General features: G+C 40.3%; 1 protein-coding gene across 1 annotated transcript in view; it reads left to right on the plus strand.

Moving 5' to 3' along the window:
• LOC122739448 overlaps nt 1-17,668 on the plus strand; it is a 107,515-nt gene that overhangs the window by 40,296 nt on the left and 49,551 nt on the right. Inside the window, exons 13-15 of the mRNA XM_043981188.1 lie at nt 287-427; nt 10,994-11,506; nt 15,172-15,315. Coding sequence (XP_043837123.1) covers nt 287-427; nt 10,994-11,506; nt 15,172-15,315 — 798 coding nt within the window. The remainder of the gene's footprint in view (nt 1-286; nt 428-10,993; nt 11,507-15,171; nt 15,316-17,668) is intronic.

A 17,668-nucleotide genomic window follows, 5' to 3' on the forward strand; every position in this document is an offset into this window, starting at 1 on the left:
AGGTTAACCTCTAAGGAGTTGGCTCAGTGGATAGAGCAATAGACCTGGAGTGAGGAGGACCTGAGTTCAAATCTCACCTCAGATACTTATTAACTCTGTGACCCTGGGCAAGTCACTTAACTCCAACTGCATACACAAAAAAAGAGTGCAGGTAAGTGATACAGAGTGTCTAAAATAGGATGGTAACAATGAGAACAATGAGAATGGTGAGAAAAGGATAGTGGGAGGGAAATTGTGTAGATAAACTTAAAATTTCTTTTCTTTTTTTTCCTGCTTCTTTCTTTAGCATTTCCCAATAATGCCTGGAGTAGTTGATGGACAGTTCCTGCCCAAACACCCTGAAGAGCTACTGGCTATGAGAGAGTTTCACCAAGTCCCTTCCATCATTGGTGTCAATAACCATGAGTATGGTTGGCTTATTCCTGCGGTAATATTCTAGGATTTTCTACTTTGTGCCATCTTTTTTATGACCTGCACAGTTTATGCTTCTCCAAGGAATCACAGACTTTCAGAGGTGGACAGGTCCTTGGAGGCCATGAGGTCTAACCCAGAATTGAAGGAGAATCCTTTCTATAACTCATTGGACAAATGGACATCCAGCCTCTGCTGAAAGACTTCCAAGGACCTTGAGGCAGCGCATTCCACTTTGAGACAGCTCCAGCTGCTGGGCATGGTGTCATTCCAGCAAGTCCAAATGGACTTCTTTTTACACTTCCACCTGTTGTTCCTTGTTCTGCCTTAGAGCAAATGGCCCAAGTTAAATGCCTGCTCCAAGTGATGCTCCACCAGTTATTAAAGACAAGGATCATGGCTCTCCTGCCCTTTGACCAGCTAAGCAAGTTCTTTGAACTCATCCCTATATGGAAAGAAGATGAGCCCCCTTCTCCAGCTTCTCTATTTTCTGCCTCAAATGCAGTGCCCAGAACTGAACAGAAGATTCCAGATACACAGTGATCCCTTCCACATCTTAGTAGTGAGGGGTGCAGCACCCCCATGATCTATAACATCCATGTAAAATGTTTTGGACCTCCCGTCATGTCAGAGAAGAAGACAGAATTATTGAGGAACTAAGAGACAGAATATGTTGATATTATACAATACTATACAGATATTTTATGCATTTCTGGGTTTTTAAACTTTTTTCTCTGTTGTCTGATGGCTTTTGCATGTCATCTGTGGCTTCTGCAAAAATGCCCCCCAAATTCCCATTTAATTTCTTATGCCAACCCACAATATATCAACACCACAATGGGGAAAGTTGTGATGTGGAAGGGATAACTGTAGTCTCCCCAGAGGTAGAGTACAAAGGGACTATCACCTCCTTATTCTTGAAAACTGTGCCAGTCTTAACACAGCTCACCATCACGTTGCTTTTTTGGTTGCCATATTTCCCTGGCCACTCCTTGTGAGCTTGTGTTTCACCAAAATCCCCAAATCATTTTCAAATAAATTGCTGGGCAACCATGCCTCCCTCATCCTGAACTTGTAAAGTCAATTGTAAAAAAATTCCAAGTGTAAGACTTTGTTTGTACCCATTAAATTTGATCCTTGTGGCTGTGGTCTAATATTCTAACCTGATTTTTTTTTATCTTGACTCCGTGATCCAATTGGTTAGCTAACCCCACCCCCACCCCCACCCTGCACGTTGTCACTTTGTGTCATCTGCAAATTTGCCTTTTCTAAAATCACCAAAGTTATCCTGAGCAGGCTTCCCTGGAAAAAAACAGAAGTCATTTCAACCTTTGGTTATTTTCTCTCTGGATGACTCATTTCATGTTGCAAATCTGCTCGGAAGTAAAGGAAGAGACACCAAAGCCAGTTCTAGTTCCCCTTTGGTTAAAATATCTTCCCCAGGTCTCTTTAATCAGAGTTAAATGACTTGCCAGGATCATACAGCTTGTAAGTATCTGAGGCTGGATTTGAATTCGGGTCTTCCTGACTCTAGGTCCTGTGCTCTATTCACTATGGCACCACCTACCAACCTCTAGTCTCTTTATTTTAAATGAACAGTGATTAATACCAGCCAATATCAACATAGCACTTTCATAAAAAAAAAACTACCTTCACAGTACCTGCTGTGACATAGGTGCCAGTAAGATTTTTATATATGTGTGTGTATGTATATGTATATATTTATATATGTATATGTATATATATATATGTGTGTGTGTATATATATATAAAGATCTTACTTAATAATAATAATAATAACCTGCATTTCTATTTTTGCGAGTATGCATCATGGACCCCTTTGGCAGTTCAGGGAAACTTACAGACTCCTACCAGAATAATGTTTTTAAATGTATAAAATAAAATAAATAGGATATAAAGCCAATTATATTGAAATCCAGTTATAACAATAGCTAACATTTTATAGCACCCACTATGTGCCAGCCACCATACTACATGCTTTACAGTGATCTCATTGGATCATCACACTAACCCTGGGAGGGGAGGGCTATTATTATTTCCCTTTTAGAGATGAAGTAACTGAGGTATACAGAGGTTAATTGCAATTGCCCAGAGTCATGCAGCTAGCTGGCCATGTTGCTCAAATGCCAAATGTATGTTTGCGTAAAAGACCTTTTTACAAAGAAGTTACATAAGGCAGGTACTCACATGATGATCAGAAGAAACAAGATGAGGACACTCTCAAGGTCTCTCTGAAGAACTTTGGAATCAATTTTGTGACTTAGGAGACTCTGGCAAAGGACCACCCAGCAAGGTGTGCTCACATCAAAGAAAGGGCTGTGCTCTGAGTGATGCAGAATTGCAGTAGCTCAAGAGACACATGAGATGTGCTTATCTAGAGCTATGTCCACTCCTAACATTAATATGAACTATTTGTGACTGACATGTGGTAGAACCCTCTACTGATTCTTTCAATGGGGCTCAAGTGTAGCTTGGAGGGGCAGCTAGGTGGTGCAATGGATAAAGCACTGGTCCTGGAGTCAAGAGGACCTGAGTTCAAATACAGCCTCAGACACTTGACACTTACTTGCTGTGTGGCCCTGGGCAAGTCACTTAATCCCAATTGCCTCACCAAGAAAAAAAAAAGAGTAGCTTGGAAAAAATTGTCTGGTCCTTGGGCTTAGTGTATTCCATAGAATAGTCTATGGAATTTAGGGTATAGAATCAGAGAGTTAGAAATAGAATGGACATTAGGCATAATCTAATCCAACTCTTTTATATATATGGGGTGTTACCTGGAGGTGGTGGTGTTGTTCAGTCATTTTTCAGTTGTGTCTGACTCTTCATTATTCCATTTTGGGGTTTTCTTGGTACAAGTACTGGAGCTTGATGTCAGGAAAAAAAATTTGCAATAGTCACAGCAGCCCCAAAGTGGAATGGGTGACCTCAAGAGATGGCAGCTTCTACCTTATGAGCATCTGACTCCCATGGTTGTGGTGAGGATCAAATAAGATGATCATTGCAAAGTACATAGTATGGTGGTTGGCACATAGTAGGTGCTATCCAAATGTTAGCTGTTAAGTGCTGCCCCCAGTGCCTGGAACACTCTTCCTCCTCATCTCTACCTCCTGCTCCCCCAGGTTCCTTCAAGTCTCAGCCTGGAGCTATGTCTCTCCTCATCTCCAACTCAAGTTTCCCTGGTCTCCTTCAGCTAAAGCTCTAAATAGAGAAGAAACTATCCCCAGTTAGCCTTAATCTTAGTGCCTTCCCCCTGACTATCCCTAATTTATCATGTCTTGTTGTTTATTGTCCTTCATTCTTGAAGAGGAGCATGACTCAGGAGGTGATGTCATTACTTGCAAGTGAATTGGATTTCAGGGAGAGAGGGATATGCAAGGTTACCAACCTAACTCTCTGCTCTAAAGCCCTCTGGGACCAGTGGTAAGATATACATCTGGGGGGGGGGGGGCAGAGCCAAGATGGTAGAGAAGAGGCTGTGACTCCCACAAGCTCCAGATAAACCTGCCCATTCACGCCCAAATCATGTGGTAAAAAATCAAAACCCAAAACAGCCGAATGCTCATAAGAACAGAGTGAGACTATTTCTTTGCAAAAGAGGGCAATTCTGATCACCTACTAATCAGACTGAACAGTTCAGCATACAGTCCAGACCCAGCCAGGGACACTGCTTCCAGCGCAAGTCAGAGTCTTCAGTACCAGCAGCTTCTGAGGCTCCATTCACGGACTGGTGAGGGGGTTCAGCAGTAGGCTGGGGTGAAGTGGAGGCAGTATTTACTGGAATTGGGGCAAAGCGCCCTGGATCTGAACCAGTGGGCTGAATCGAGTGGTGGTGGCCCAGTGGGGGAGGGGCAAAAGCACACCAAGCTTCCGACCATAGAGAATCAGAGTTCAATCAGACTTCTGTTTCTGGGTCAAAGAGAAAGCAGCTGTGATTACTCACAAACTAGGCAGGCTAAGAAGAAGCCCAATTACCCCCTGGGCCATGCTGTAGCATGCACAGTGTGTCCTGGAAGCAGCACTACACTTTAAGAAGGAGTAAAAAGCCAAGAAATAGTAAACCAGGATGAGTAGGCAGAGAAAGCAGAAGACCATCGAAAACTTCTTTGTGGGAAAGGTAGACCACAATACATCCTTAAAAGAAGAAGATAATAACAGGGTCAAAGCTCCAACATCCAAAGCTTCCAAGAAAAATATGAACTGGTCTCAGGCCATGGAAGCTCTCAAAAGGGACTTTGAAGAGAAAGTAGGAGAGATAGAATGAAGATGTAGAGAAAGAGAGGAAGGAATGGGAAGAGAAATGAGAGCAATGCAGGAGAGTCATGAGAAAAAAGTCAACAGTTTGAAAAGCCAAATGGAAAAGGAGATTAAAAAACTGTCTGCTGAAAATAATTGCCTAAGAATTAGGATTGAACAAATGGAAGCTAGTGACTTTATGAGAAACCAAGACACAGTAAAGCAAATCCAATTGAATGAAAAAAAAAATAGAGGGCAATGTGAAATATCTCTTGGAAAAACAGCTGACCTGGAAAATAAATCTAGGAGAGATAATTTGAAAATTATTGGACTACCTGAAAACCATGACCAAAACAAGAGCTTAGACACCATCCTCCAAGAGATTGTGAGGGAAAATTGCCCCGATATTCTAGAAGCAGAAGCTAAAATAGAAATTGAAAGAATCCTCTGATCACCTCCTGAAAGAGATCCCAAAAGGAAAACCTCCAGGAATATTATATCCAAATTCCAGAACTCCCAGGTCAAGGAGAAAATACTGCAAGCAGCTAGAAAAAGGGAATTCAAATACTGTGGAGCTCCAATAAGGATAAAGCAAGATCTAGCAGCTTCTACATTAAAGGACTGGAGGGCATGGAATATGATATTCCAGAGGGCAAAGGAACTGGGACTACAGCCAAAAATCACATACCCAGCAAAACTGAGTATAATCTTTCAGAGGAAAACATGGAATTTCAATGAGAAAGAAGATTTTCAGGCATTTGTTATTAAAAGACCTGAACTAAATAGAAAATTTGACTTCCAAATACAAGACCCCGGAGAAACATAAAAAGATAAACAGGAAAAAGACTTCATGAGGGATATTAAAAGATTAAACAGTTTATATTCCTACATGGGAAGATAATACTTCAAACTCATAAGAACTATCTCAGTAAGGAATTAACAGAGGACACAGGTCTGAACTGAATATGAAGGGATGATATCTGTAAAGCATTTATGTTTTGTTCTTTGTGGGGTGTCTTATGTCTGGGGCCGGATTTGGGCTTGGGGCCTCCTGGGTCCAGGGATGGTGCATTGTCCACTGTGCCACCTAACTAACCCATAATGACATCTTTAAAATAGGGTTGAGGTGTATGAGAAACAGACTGGGGGAGGGGGAAGGGGAGAGATGGTCTGGGGAGAGGTTGCTCACATGAAGGAAATAAGAAAAAAGCTTATGGAGGGGAGGGGAGGAGGGGGAAGGAATTGGGGAGTGAGTGAAACTTAATATCATCAGAATTGAATCAAAGAAGGACTAACATACATACTCAAGTGGGTATAGTAATATATTTTTGCCCTGAGGAAGGGGAGAGAGATAAGGGGTGGGGGGAAGAGGGGAAGGAGGGAAGGACAGATTGAGGGAGAGAGCAGTAAAAAGCAAAATACTTTCGAGGAAGGTAAAGATATTCTGCATAACTGCACAAGTATGACATATTGAATTGCTTGATTTCATAGGGAGGGTTGAGGAGAGAGGGAGGAAGAAAATTTAGAACACAGAATTAGCTCAAAGGCCTTAAACTCATCAGAGTTGGCTCATGGAGGGAATAGCATTCACACCCAATTGGGAGGAGTAATCTATTTAACCCTACAGGAAAGTATGAGGGGAAGAGGATAAGGAAGGAAGGGTGAAAAAAAAGGGGAGTGCAGAGTAGGGGAGGGGACAGTCAGAAGTAAAACACTTTTGAAGAGGAATAGTTTAAAAGAAGATAGAAAATAGTAAATATCATGGGAAGGGGATAGGATGGAGGGAAACAGTTATGATGATTGAATATAATGGCAAAATGTATGGTACCTACTTTGCTGGGCTAATATGAAGAAAATTCTTTGTCAAGTTTAAGGTACTTTATTTAGGTTATGATGAACAGGATACTACCAGAAAAACCTGGAAAGACCTACATGAACTGAAGCAGAGTGAAATGTACTGTATACAAAATAACAGCAATAGTGTAAGATGATCTGCTGGGAAGCATGTGGTTATTTTCAGCAAGGCAATGATCCAGTATAACCCTGAAGGACTTATGATAATGGCATCCCATCTACAGAGAAAGAAGTGATAGTATCTGAAAATAGATGGAAACACATTTTTCTTTCTTTCTTTTTTTTTTTTTTTTTGGTGAGGCAATTGGGGTTGGGTGGCATGCCCAGTGTCACATGGCTGGTGGGTGTTGAGTATCTGAGGCCGAATTTGGGCTCAGATGCTCCTGATTCCAGGGCCAGTGCTCTGTCCACTGTGCCACCTAGCTGCCCCTGGAAACACATTTTTTTAAAAAAATTTTTTTCCTCTTTGACAATTCCTCATTCTGAAGTTTTGGGGGTTTTTTGACTGTTTTCTCTCACAACCTAGCTAATGTGCGAATGTTTTCCACGACTACTCATGTATAACTTATTTTGAAATGCTTGAGTTCTAGTGGGTGGGGTGTGGGAATGGAGGAGGAAGAGAAGTTGGAACACAAATTTTTTAAAAATTGATGTTAAAATTTGTTTTTACATATATTTTGGAAAATAAAATTCTATTCAATAAAAAATTTAAATTAAAAAAAATTATATAAAATAAAATAATTTTTAAAAAGATATACATCAGGATGACTGGAGGTGGCCCCGGATGCAACGAGAGGCCTTGTCCTTCTCAAGCTAAGGTTTTTCCCAATTCTCGGCAATGAATAAATAGATAAATGATTGGGGGAGAGGGGAAGAAGGGGAAGGAAGAAGGAAGGAAGAGAGGAAGAAAGGAAGGAAGGAAGGAAGGAAGATTCTCAACACTAACTATAACTATTTTATATAGGAGTTAAACTAATGTTAATTAAATGCCAATGTAATATGGTACAATATTGTAATATTACAAAGAGCTTAAAATTACTATAGTTAGCAAATATTTGATTTACTTGAGAAAGATAGAAAGCTAAAGATAACATTGGTTTAGAGGAGAAATTCCTTTTCAAAATATTATAGAGAATAATAGTAGACGGTTATCAGGAAAAAAAATTGTCCATGTGGTCCACGGGAAAGAACACTGATTCTGGAGTCAGGGGACTCAGGTTCAAATGCTGCTTTTGAGGCTTATTACCTATGCTACAATGGACAAAGTCACTCAGCATCCCTGGACCCCAGTTTCCTCATGCACAAAAGGATTTGAATAGACTAGATGGCCCCTGAGGTCCTGTGCACCTTTAAATCTACATTTCAATGACTCTAAGGATAATTTCATAAAAATCAGTGAGTGGTAGAGGGAAAAACAACCTTATAAACAATTTTTTTTTGAGAGACCCAGTTAAGCAAAATACTCTTTAGGACATTTAAATCTCATACATTTCTTTTATGTAAACTGAGGTCTAGAGAGATAAAGAGACTGGGCCAATATCACGAAGGAGACCTTGGCTGATCTTGGCTGCCCCAAGACAGATTGAAATGGGAAGAAGTATGACAAATCGATGAAAGATAGAAAAGATCTGCCCAGACTTTCATACTCAAAGTCCTTGAATGAATCTGTAATTTCATCAATGTGGGTAATTAACTTAAATGGCCCAGATCACAACCATCCATGTCTGCCTATCTTGTGCTACTCTTGTCCACAGGTTTGCCTTTTTGGGACCCACCGAGAATATTGGGGGCTGCCCTCCATGGCTCCAGTGCATCAAAAAGATAACAGTGAAATCCTCAGGCTGCCCATTAGTTATCTCTTGTTCTTAGCACTCCATCAGCCCATCTCCTGTTTTAATCATATATTTCTTTTGTGAGATACTTTATTCTACTTGTTCTTGATTTCTTGTCTGTAATATATTACAACCTCCTCATGAGCACATTATGGGTGTGTAGTTTTGTGTATCCACTTAATAAGGGCTTTTTTATTCATTTATTCATAATCACTCCAACAAGTTTGCTCTAAGTGCCCACACAGGGGAAAAAATGGATTAAAAAATGCTTATAGTTAAGACTATGATATGCAGTTGGCTAGACAATTATAGGCCTCTGTGTGTGTGTATTTGTGTATGTGTGTGTGGACAGGCCTGTAGGTTATTTATATACATATACATTTATATACATATACATTTATATACATATACATATACATATACACACACATGTATATGCAGGCACAATACACAATGAATATATCCATATATGGACATGCAGATGTCTATATGTCCATTTGTATAGAGGTATATGTATATAAATCATATATATTCACACAGGTGGATTAGTGTGTGTACATGTATATATGCATATAAATATATGTATACATAATATATATAGTCCTACAAATGTGTGTGCATCTGCATGCATATATATGCATATATGTGACCTATTCCATATACATCTGTGTACAGTTCCTCAGACACATGCTAGCTATGTGAGCCTAAGCAAGTTATTTAACCTTCTAGTCTCAGTTTCCTCATCTGTAAACTGTAAATAATAATAGCACCTCCTTCACAGGGTTGTTGTGAAAATCAAATATGTAAAGCACTTTGCAAAGCTTACAATTGCTATATAAAGCTAGATATTATTAATATATACACGTGTATACATACAATAATATCTATCATCTATCTATCTATCTATCTATCTATCCATCTATCAGCTAACTATCTATAATCTATCTATCACCTAGCTATCATCTATCTATATATCCATCTATCCATCTATTTATCATTTATCTATCCATCTATCAATCTCTCTATTTATCTACTATCTGCTATCGTCTATCTATCCATCTATCTATCACATATCTATCATCTATCTATCTATCTGTCTATCTATGGTGCCCAGTTCCCTCACCTTTTTTTTCCATGTCTGTATAGGGTGGACCAAAAATCACCAAGAGGTTTCAATATTTAATAACTCCTTCATTTTTTGTTTTTAATTTACAATACCATAGAATCACATACAGTATATAAGGGAGATGAATTTACATTATGTGTGAAAAATCAAATCTCATAAATGATGAAAAATGAAGAAGAAATAATTTTCAAAAAGTTATTAAAACATCTTGACTTTTGTCCTACCATGTATATATTCTTCTCATAAGCCCCATTTATGAGAAATAAGTTCCCCCACTCCCTAATTTCTTCCCTACTATATTCCTTCTACCTTCCTTTTATTTCCTCTTGCAACATCATGAAAACAGAACAAAACTATACCAAGCCCTTTTTTTGTTTTTCTTAACTCTCTGACCCTTGAAGACAATGTTGCTCTGAAGGGATGCTTTTCTCTTCCCTATTAGAACATAAGCAGATAATTATTTAGTCTCCTCTATTTACTTTTCTCAATTTAGTTCTTAGTTGTAAGATTTTATCTTTCGTCATTTGGAATATCATATTCCAAGATTTTCTCTATTTTATTCTCCTGACTATGGTTCCTTGATACTTAAAGTTTTTTTTTTCTTTCTTGCCTTTCACAGTATTTTTTCTTTCACCTGGAAGCTATGAATTTTGACTTTGACATTCTTGGATGTTTCAGTTTAGTGTTTCTATCAGGAGATTACTGCTGGATTCCTTGTATTTTCATCTGTCCTTTCATTATAATAGATCTGAGCAGTTTTATTTTAGACTTTTTTTAAAAATATGATATCCAGGGTTTTTGGTTGATCATGGTTTTCTAGTTTCAATGATTCTTAAATAGTTTTTCCTTGACCAATTTTCCAGAGAAGTTGCTTTTGATAGTAGATACCTTATATTTTATTTTATTTTTTTAAATTATTCAATTTTATTCTAGTATTTCTAGAAGTCATTCTGTTCCTTTTGCTTCTTTCTAATTTTCATGGAGTATGTTGCTTTGGATAAGATTTTCTATCTGTTATTCCAAACTATTTTTTTTTCTAGTGCTTTCCTCCAGAGCTCTTATTTCAGTTATAATGTCAGCTTCTAATCTCTTGGTCCTTTTCTTCCAGACATTCTTGAAGTCTCTTGTAGCCAAATAATTTCCCCTTACCCCTGATTGTCTGCTTGTACTTTTTGTGAAATCACTTTCTTCTGGGTTTACTTCTTGGGAATTTCTTGATTCATTATGTTTATTCCTTATGTTTAGTGAATTCTTACATTTATTCATATCTCTAGCCTTGGTTCCTAGTTGGGAACTTTGTGCAAAGGCCAGACTCTATCCTTTCCCATACTCTTGCATGGCATGGTCAGTCCCTGTTTAGATCAGTCCTTGATTTTCTGGGTTCCATTGAGTACCTTCCATGTCCTCTAGAATCTTTGTGCTTAGAGAAGTAAGTTCTCAGGGCCCCCTGGACTATTCTGGATCAGCATAGTATCTTCAGATCCTTCCCTCTCTAACCTTAAACTTCCCTGGTTAGAGCATTGTGATCTACAGACCTCCTGGAGCACCTCCAGTCAGGGTACTGTGGGCTCCTAGACTACCAGAGTGTACAGCTCACAACACAGCTTCCAACTTCTTGAAGATTTCCCAACAAAGCTCTGCAGGATTTCAACCCTCAAGAGCACCCCTGGTCAGACCCCTGGGATCTTCGGGTGCCTCTAGAGAGTCCCTCCTCAGAGCACTGGCAGGCTTATGGTCTGTTTATCTGAGCTCATTGCTGTCTGGGCAGATTAGAGGAGAAACAGTTGAGAAAACAGGGTCACAAAAACCTGTAGAGGAGAGAGTGTCCAAGAGAAAGTGGTCAACAGTGTCAGAGGTTGTAAAGAGGTTAAACAATAGCAGGATTGAGAAACAGCCTTTGGATTTGGTAATTAGGAGATCACTGATAACTTTAGAGAAAGCTATTTCAACTGAAGATCCAGCGGAGGTGGAACCCTGCATTACAGTAGGTTTACAAGAGAATGAGAAGATGAGAAGTAAAGTACTGCTTGTAAGTCGCTTTTTCAAGAAATTTAGTCACAAAGGACAAGAAATATATGGGATGAAGGCTAGCGGGATTAGTAGGATCATTTTTGTAGGTAGCAGGAAAGGAGCTAGTAGAGAGGGAGAGACTGAATACCAGTGAGAGTGGGCATGATATTAACAGAAAAATGTGCTGGAGAGGTCAAGAGGAAGATGGGATTGAAGGTCCATAGAAAACAGTTTGCCTTGGAATGGGAAAGAAGCTACCACTTTAACAGCAAGGGTCCAAGGTAGAGCACGCATTAGGAAGGTAGCTGGCAAGCCACAGCATCTGAAAGGTCCAGGAGCACAGATGATTGCAATATATGGAAGACCTTAGGACACAATGGCAGGTGACATAGAGGGGTTTTGCCCAACACCAGTGGGAAAGGGGGAGGACTGAATGTCCAAAGGGGCTCCTGGTTTCTTTCCAAGGAGTAGGGTTAGGAGAGCTCAATATTTGTGTTGGCAGGGGTGGGGCAATGAGGAGGAAATAGTCATGGATGTCTTGCATGCTTATCATATACTATGCTAAAATGGTAGATCAAATCTTATCATGGCTGTTATTGAACTTAACTGGAAAATAACTGCACCCTGCCTTAATTATAAGCAGGGAAACTTGTTATGTGACTCAGAATTTCGGGAACTATAACCATGTCTTCTTAATTGCTCATTAACTACCTTTTATCCTACTAAAGGTATTGAGACTTAAAAGTCAGCAAGTCATGTCATGAGGAGAAAATGCCAATGCACTGTCTTGGGAATGCTCAGTGTAGCATATTCAGATTTTAAAGTGGCTCCTTGTAGAAAGAGGTGATCAGAAAGTTTGAGGAGACATCCCCCCCCCCGCCCGATTCATCTGCTTCTTTTCTCCAAATGCGAAACTTTTCTACCTATTAGAACATAAGTCTGGCTATTATAAGAAAGAAGGAAGGAGGAAAGAATGAAAGGAGAGAGGGAAGAAGGGTGGCAGGGAGGAAGAAAGGAAGGGTGCGAAGGAAGGAAGGAAGGAAGGAAGGAAGAAAGGAAGGAAGGAAGGAAGGAAGGAAGGAAGGAAGGAAGGAAGGAAGGAAGGAAGGAAGGAAGGAAGGAAGGAAGGAAGGAAGGAAGGAAGGAGAGAGGGAGGGGGGGGGAAAGTGGTTGCCAGGTAGGAGTGTTTTGCATAGGAAGTCAGGAAGTCAGCCTGGATGGTGACTGAGTTATAGAACACTTGACAAATCCTTTCTGGGAACAGTACTATTGATTTTTTTAAAACTGTTCTCAGACCAGAATTGGAAAGGAAATACTGAGTGGATAGGGGGGAGAGGGGAGAATACACAAACAACTGTGATATAAAGAAGCAACATTTTGACATTTACCCATGATTAAATAGAACTGTAAGTTTTGTCCTAGCACACCTATGGAAGGTCAGACCCAGAACTGACAGAACAGCTTAATGCAGTGTTCCTCTTCTCTCACAGCAAACTCCTCTGACCATTCATTGCAAATGCTTGATGACATTACAGAGCCCCTATTGCTATTCATCCCTGAATCCACATGGATAAGAATACAGGGGTGACAAAAATTTTCTTGTAAAAATCATAGCTGAGTTGGCAAAGCATTGGCTTAAAGCACCTGCCTTTATTTCCCAAGGTGAAGCTATTTGCAAAGTTAAATATGGGGGGTTAAATGGGGACCATTGCTGGGGCATATTCAGGGACATGCTTGAAAATGTTTTAACAAGTGGATCTCCAAAAAATTTACTCATAAAACACTCAAGTTTTATTCATGTTATTAACATTTTCTTGGTATGTTCCCTTTGCTGCCATTACCAACACCTTTTCCTCCCCTGACATTTAGTCTCTCCAAACACATCACCCAGCCGAGATCCCAGCGGCCTCAGCCGCCTTCCTCCAGTCCGTTTTTCCCACTTTTCCCAAGGTGTTCCTGGCTCCCAGGCTTCCTCTCCATCCCAAATCTTGCCCTTGGACTAGGGGACACCAACATACATGTTAGTGAGTGTTCTCTTAAATACTCTAGGTTCTCAGTTCCTCAATCTCCTCAAATCCCATAACACTACACACAGGGAGAGTCATACACTTTGCCCATGCCATCACCCAGAAGGAATCCACTTCTGTCATCAAGAATCTGGAAATCTCTCTGTCTGCCCACAACATTCTAGAGTTCCATCTTTCCCTATGCTTTTTTCCTCTTCATCATGACTCCCAGTCAAGACACTTCAACCCTCAGCATCCTCCCAGGCTCTGGCTGCACTTTTCTCTTTTTCCAGTCTTGACCCCATAGTTAACCAGTCCAACACAACACTTCCTTCCCCACTCTTGAATCTCTTCTTTCCTGAAACTTTCATGGTTTGTGATTTGCCAGACTCCAGCCCTGGATCATTATTACCATTTGTCTCCTTTGTTCCTACTCACATGTGACCAAACAGAGCCAGAAGGATTCACACAATAGTGCCAACTGGACCCACTACCAATTTATTTGAGTAAATCTCTACTGTGCCTTCCTTGCTACAAGGCAATCCTCTTACTTCTGCTCTTACTGGAATTCTTTTTGCAGTCCTCTCAGCAGCTCTTCCAAAGAATGTCTTTTCCCCTTAAGTCTCCAATGGGCTTGCAGCACCTGTAGCAACTGGCTCCAGCATACCCCAGGAATATTTAAAAGGCAGTCCCCTGAAGCCCTCACTTTTCTTAAGGGAACACCCTACTCGATAGTGTTGCCCTGGACCTGATACCTTTACTACCAAACCTTTCCAAAGTAGATGACAAGCAAAAGACTGGAGTTAGTTGAGAGAGAAATGCCCAATGGGAGACTAAGTGGATTCCTCCTTAGAACCACTTTTGGAGGCCTGTTCTTCCTGGAAGAGGTGTTGACTCAAGATCAACTGGGAATATTATTCTCAGGTCAAAAGGGTAGATTACAGAGGGCTCAGGTATGAGACTATTTCATTACTCACATCCTTCAAACCTGTTCCTGAGTGTTTATTGATAAATTTTCAGTGTAAGATTTTATACCTCAGAAATCACTACAGAACAGAACTTGATTTGTTGTTTATAGATTGACTGGACTTAAGAGAGGGAAAGAAAAAAATGTTATCCAGGCTCATTAGAATTAAAAGTAAATCATAGGGGCAGCTAGGTGGAGCAGTGGATAAAGCACCGGCCCTGGAGTCAGGAGTATCTGAGTTCAAATCGGGCCTCAGACACTTGACACTTACCAGCTGTGTGACCCTGGGCAAGTCACTTAACCCCCATTGCCCCACAAAACAAAACAAAAAGTAAATCACAGGTACTTTTTTGTGGGGGAAAAGCCAGTTATTAAACATTTACCAGAACACCATGACCTTCTCACTGTTAGTGACTATTTGTGGTCAGTTTGAATGCCAAGGAACAATATGAATATTTCCCACTCAGCGGCAGCAGTCTAGTAATGCCAAATTTTTCACATTAAAATTTCTAACAATACTTGATCAGGACTCAGTAATACAAAGTATATCAGCACATCAATACTGACATACAAAATTCAATAATCCAGAAAGTATCAGTTAAGCAAGCAACAAATGAAGTTGGCAAAATTCCACCAAGGGTACTGACTTGTACAGTATAAAATGAGGTATAAAACAATATACAAATAAATTATCTTAGATCCCTTCTAAAGGAGAACCGCCCCAGGTCCAAGTCCAACACCCCTCCCTTGGACTTGATCCCCAGACTTCTTGGCTTCATAGGATGCCAGGCTGGAAGCAACATCCTGCCTGGGATCTTGACTCCTCTGTCCCTGTGGCTCCAACCCTTAGAACAGGTAAGAATCACCTCGAGAACCTGAAACTGAGGACAAAACAAAATGGAACAAGATGACGCCCCCAGCCACACCACAGGTGTCTAAAGAGGGGGTGGGGGGAAGTATCCCACTCCCTCTCTCCTCCTGGTGCCCTTCATGACTAAACAGTGCTCTTTACTCTCTGGGCACCACAGGAAAGAAAAGGTATTGGCTGTTTTGTTGATTTGATTTTCAGCCTTCTTTTTAATCAGATTAGTTAAAAGTTTGTAAACTTTATTAGACTTTTGAAAGAACCAGTTGTGATTATATTTATAATTTCTTTGAGTTTTTGATTTCTAGTTTATCTATTTCTCCTCTACTTTTTGTCATCTAGCCCTTTGTGCTTATCTTAGGTTTGTTTCTCTGTTGGCTTTCTGATATTTTTAAGATATTCATTAATCTTCTTTTTTTTCTAATTTGTTCATGTATGTTTGAAGAAAGACAATTTTTCTTATGAGGACTGCTCCCAAATCCCAGAAGTTTTGGTATATTGTTTCATTATTGTAATTTCCTTTAACATAATTATTGTTTCTATGATTTGGGTATTTTCCCCACTTGGTTTGTTGTTGTTGTTCAGTCATTTTCAGTTATGTTTGACTCTGTGACCCCATTTGGGGTTTTCTTGGCTAAGATACTGGAGTGGTTTGCCATTTCCTTCTCTAGCTCATTTGACAGAAGAGGAAACTAAGGCAAATAGGGTTAAGTGACTTGCCCAGGGTCACATAGCTAGTAAGCATCTCAGGAAGATGAGGCTTCCTAAGTCCAGGCCTGGCACGTTATCCATTGTGTCACCTATCTGCCCCACTCATTATTTAGGATTTCATTGTCTCCATTTGTATCTGTGTCTTTTGTTTGTGTTCCCTAAACTGATTACTATTTAATTTGTAATACAGTCCATGAATGTTGTGTTTACCATGTTTGCCTTTTACCTTCATTTGCAATATCTTTGCACCTTCATGCTGTAAAGAATTAATTGTTATTTGAGGTTTTTATGCCTCAGCGCGCACTGGCCTGGGGCTCCGCAAACCGCACAGTGCACCACCCACTGGTTGTAGCCGTTGCCAGGGCTCTGGCACCTCACATCATCACCACTCGCTGATGCCTACATGGGCCTGGCAAAATTATAATGCCCTGGCAACGGCTACAACCAGTGGGTGGAGCACTGTGCGGTTTGCAGAGCCCCAGGCCAGTGTGCGCAGAGGCATAAAAACCTCAAATAACAATTAATTCTTTACAATGCAGTTTTTATAAAAGTTCTATGTGATGCTGACAAATATGTATACTCTTTAGTAATCCCATTTAAAAGATGCTATTAGTCTTTGAGCTCTAGTTTCTCTAGCAGTTTGGTCAGTTCTACATTTTCCCTTTTGTTTATCTATCTGCCGCCCTCTCCTTTCCCTGGGGACTAGATCTCAAAGTCACTTCAAGCCTCCTCCCATGATAGGCAATTCACATCTCACAGGCCTCTAACTTTTGAGGGGACAGAACTGGCCCTTGTTTAATGCTGGGGTCTTTTTCTCAGGCCTAATGGACTCATATCCTGCTACAGGCCCATGTTTCTCAGTTCTCTGGCTGAGCTCTTTTGAGGCATAGAACCTGCCAAACTGCCAAGACGAACCAGTCTTTTCCCCTGTTTTCCAGTCTCCCTGCCAGCCATGGCCCAGCCATGTTACCTCCTAGTCATTTTCCCTTTCTATTCTTCTGGGGCTCCAAACCTTAGGACACCATCAAATGTCATCCCCTCTTAACCCAAACTCCATGAAGGGAATTACTGAATTTATCCCTAGAAGCTGAGAGCTGAGGCTACTTTTAAATCAAAGATTTAGAACTTCAAAAGTTTTCAGATTCCAGCTCCTTCATTTTACAAAGAGCAAGGAGGTAGGGGAAATGACTTACCCAGGATCACACAGGCAGTGATGTATAACAGGGCTTCTTAAAGTTTCTCTACTCATGACCCCCTTTCACCCAAGAAATTTTTAGGTGACCCCGGATATATGCCAAATTTTTCGTGACCTCCACATTCAGTTGCCCTACATGGGGTTGTGACCCACACTTTAAGAAACTTTGATGTAGGAGAACTGGGATTTAAATCAGGTTTACTAATCTAAAGTGCTTTCCCTTGCATCAGGGCTATTTTTCCTAACTTGGCTGGACCTCATTAGGGAGAATTCCATATGCATATTTAATACCTCTTGATCAGCTCTCAAAGTCCTTCTTGCCTTTGTTGGGTAAAATCAGCCTGCTAAAGCTGATCAGGTATAATTAGGCTATAAGAACCTATGCCATCAGGAATTACATGTAATCAGAGATGCTGGGTTAGTTGTGGAATAGGTCA

This window comes from Dromiciops gliroides, chromosome 2, assembly GCF_019393635.1.
Source record: "Dromiciops gliroides isolate mDroGli1 chromosome 2, mDroGli1.pri, whole genome shotgun sequence".
Lineage (NCBI taxonomy): Eukaryota > Metazoa > Chordata > Mammalia > Microbiotheria > Microbiotheriidae > Dromiciops > Dromiciops gliroides.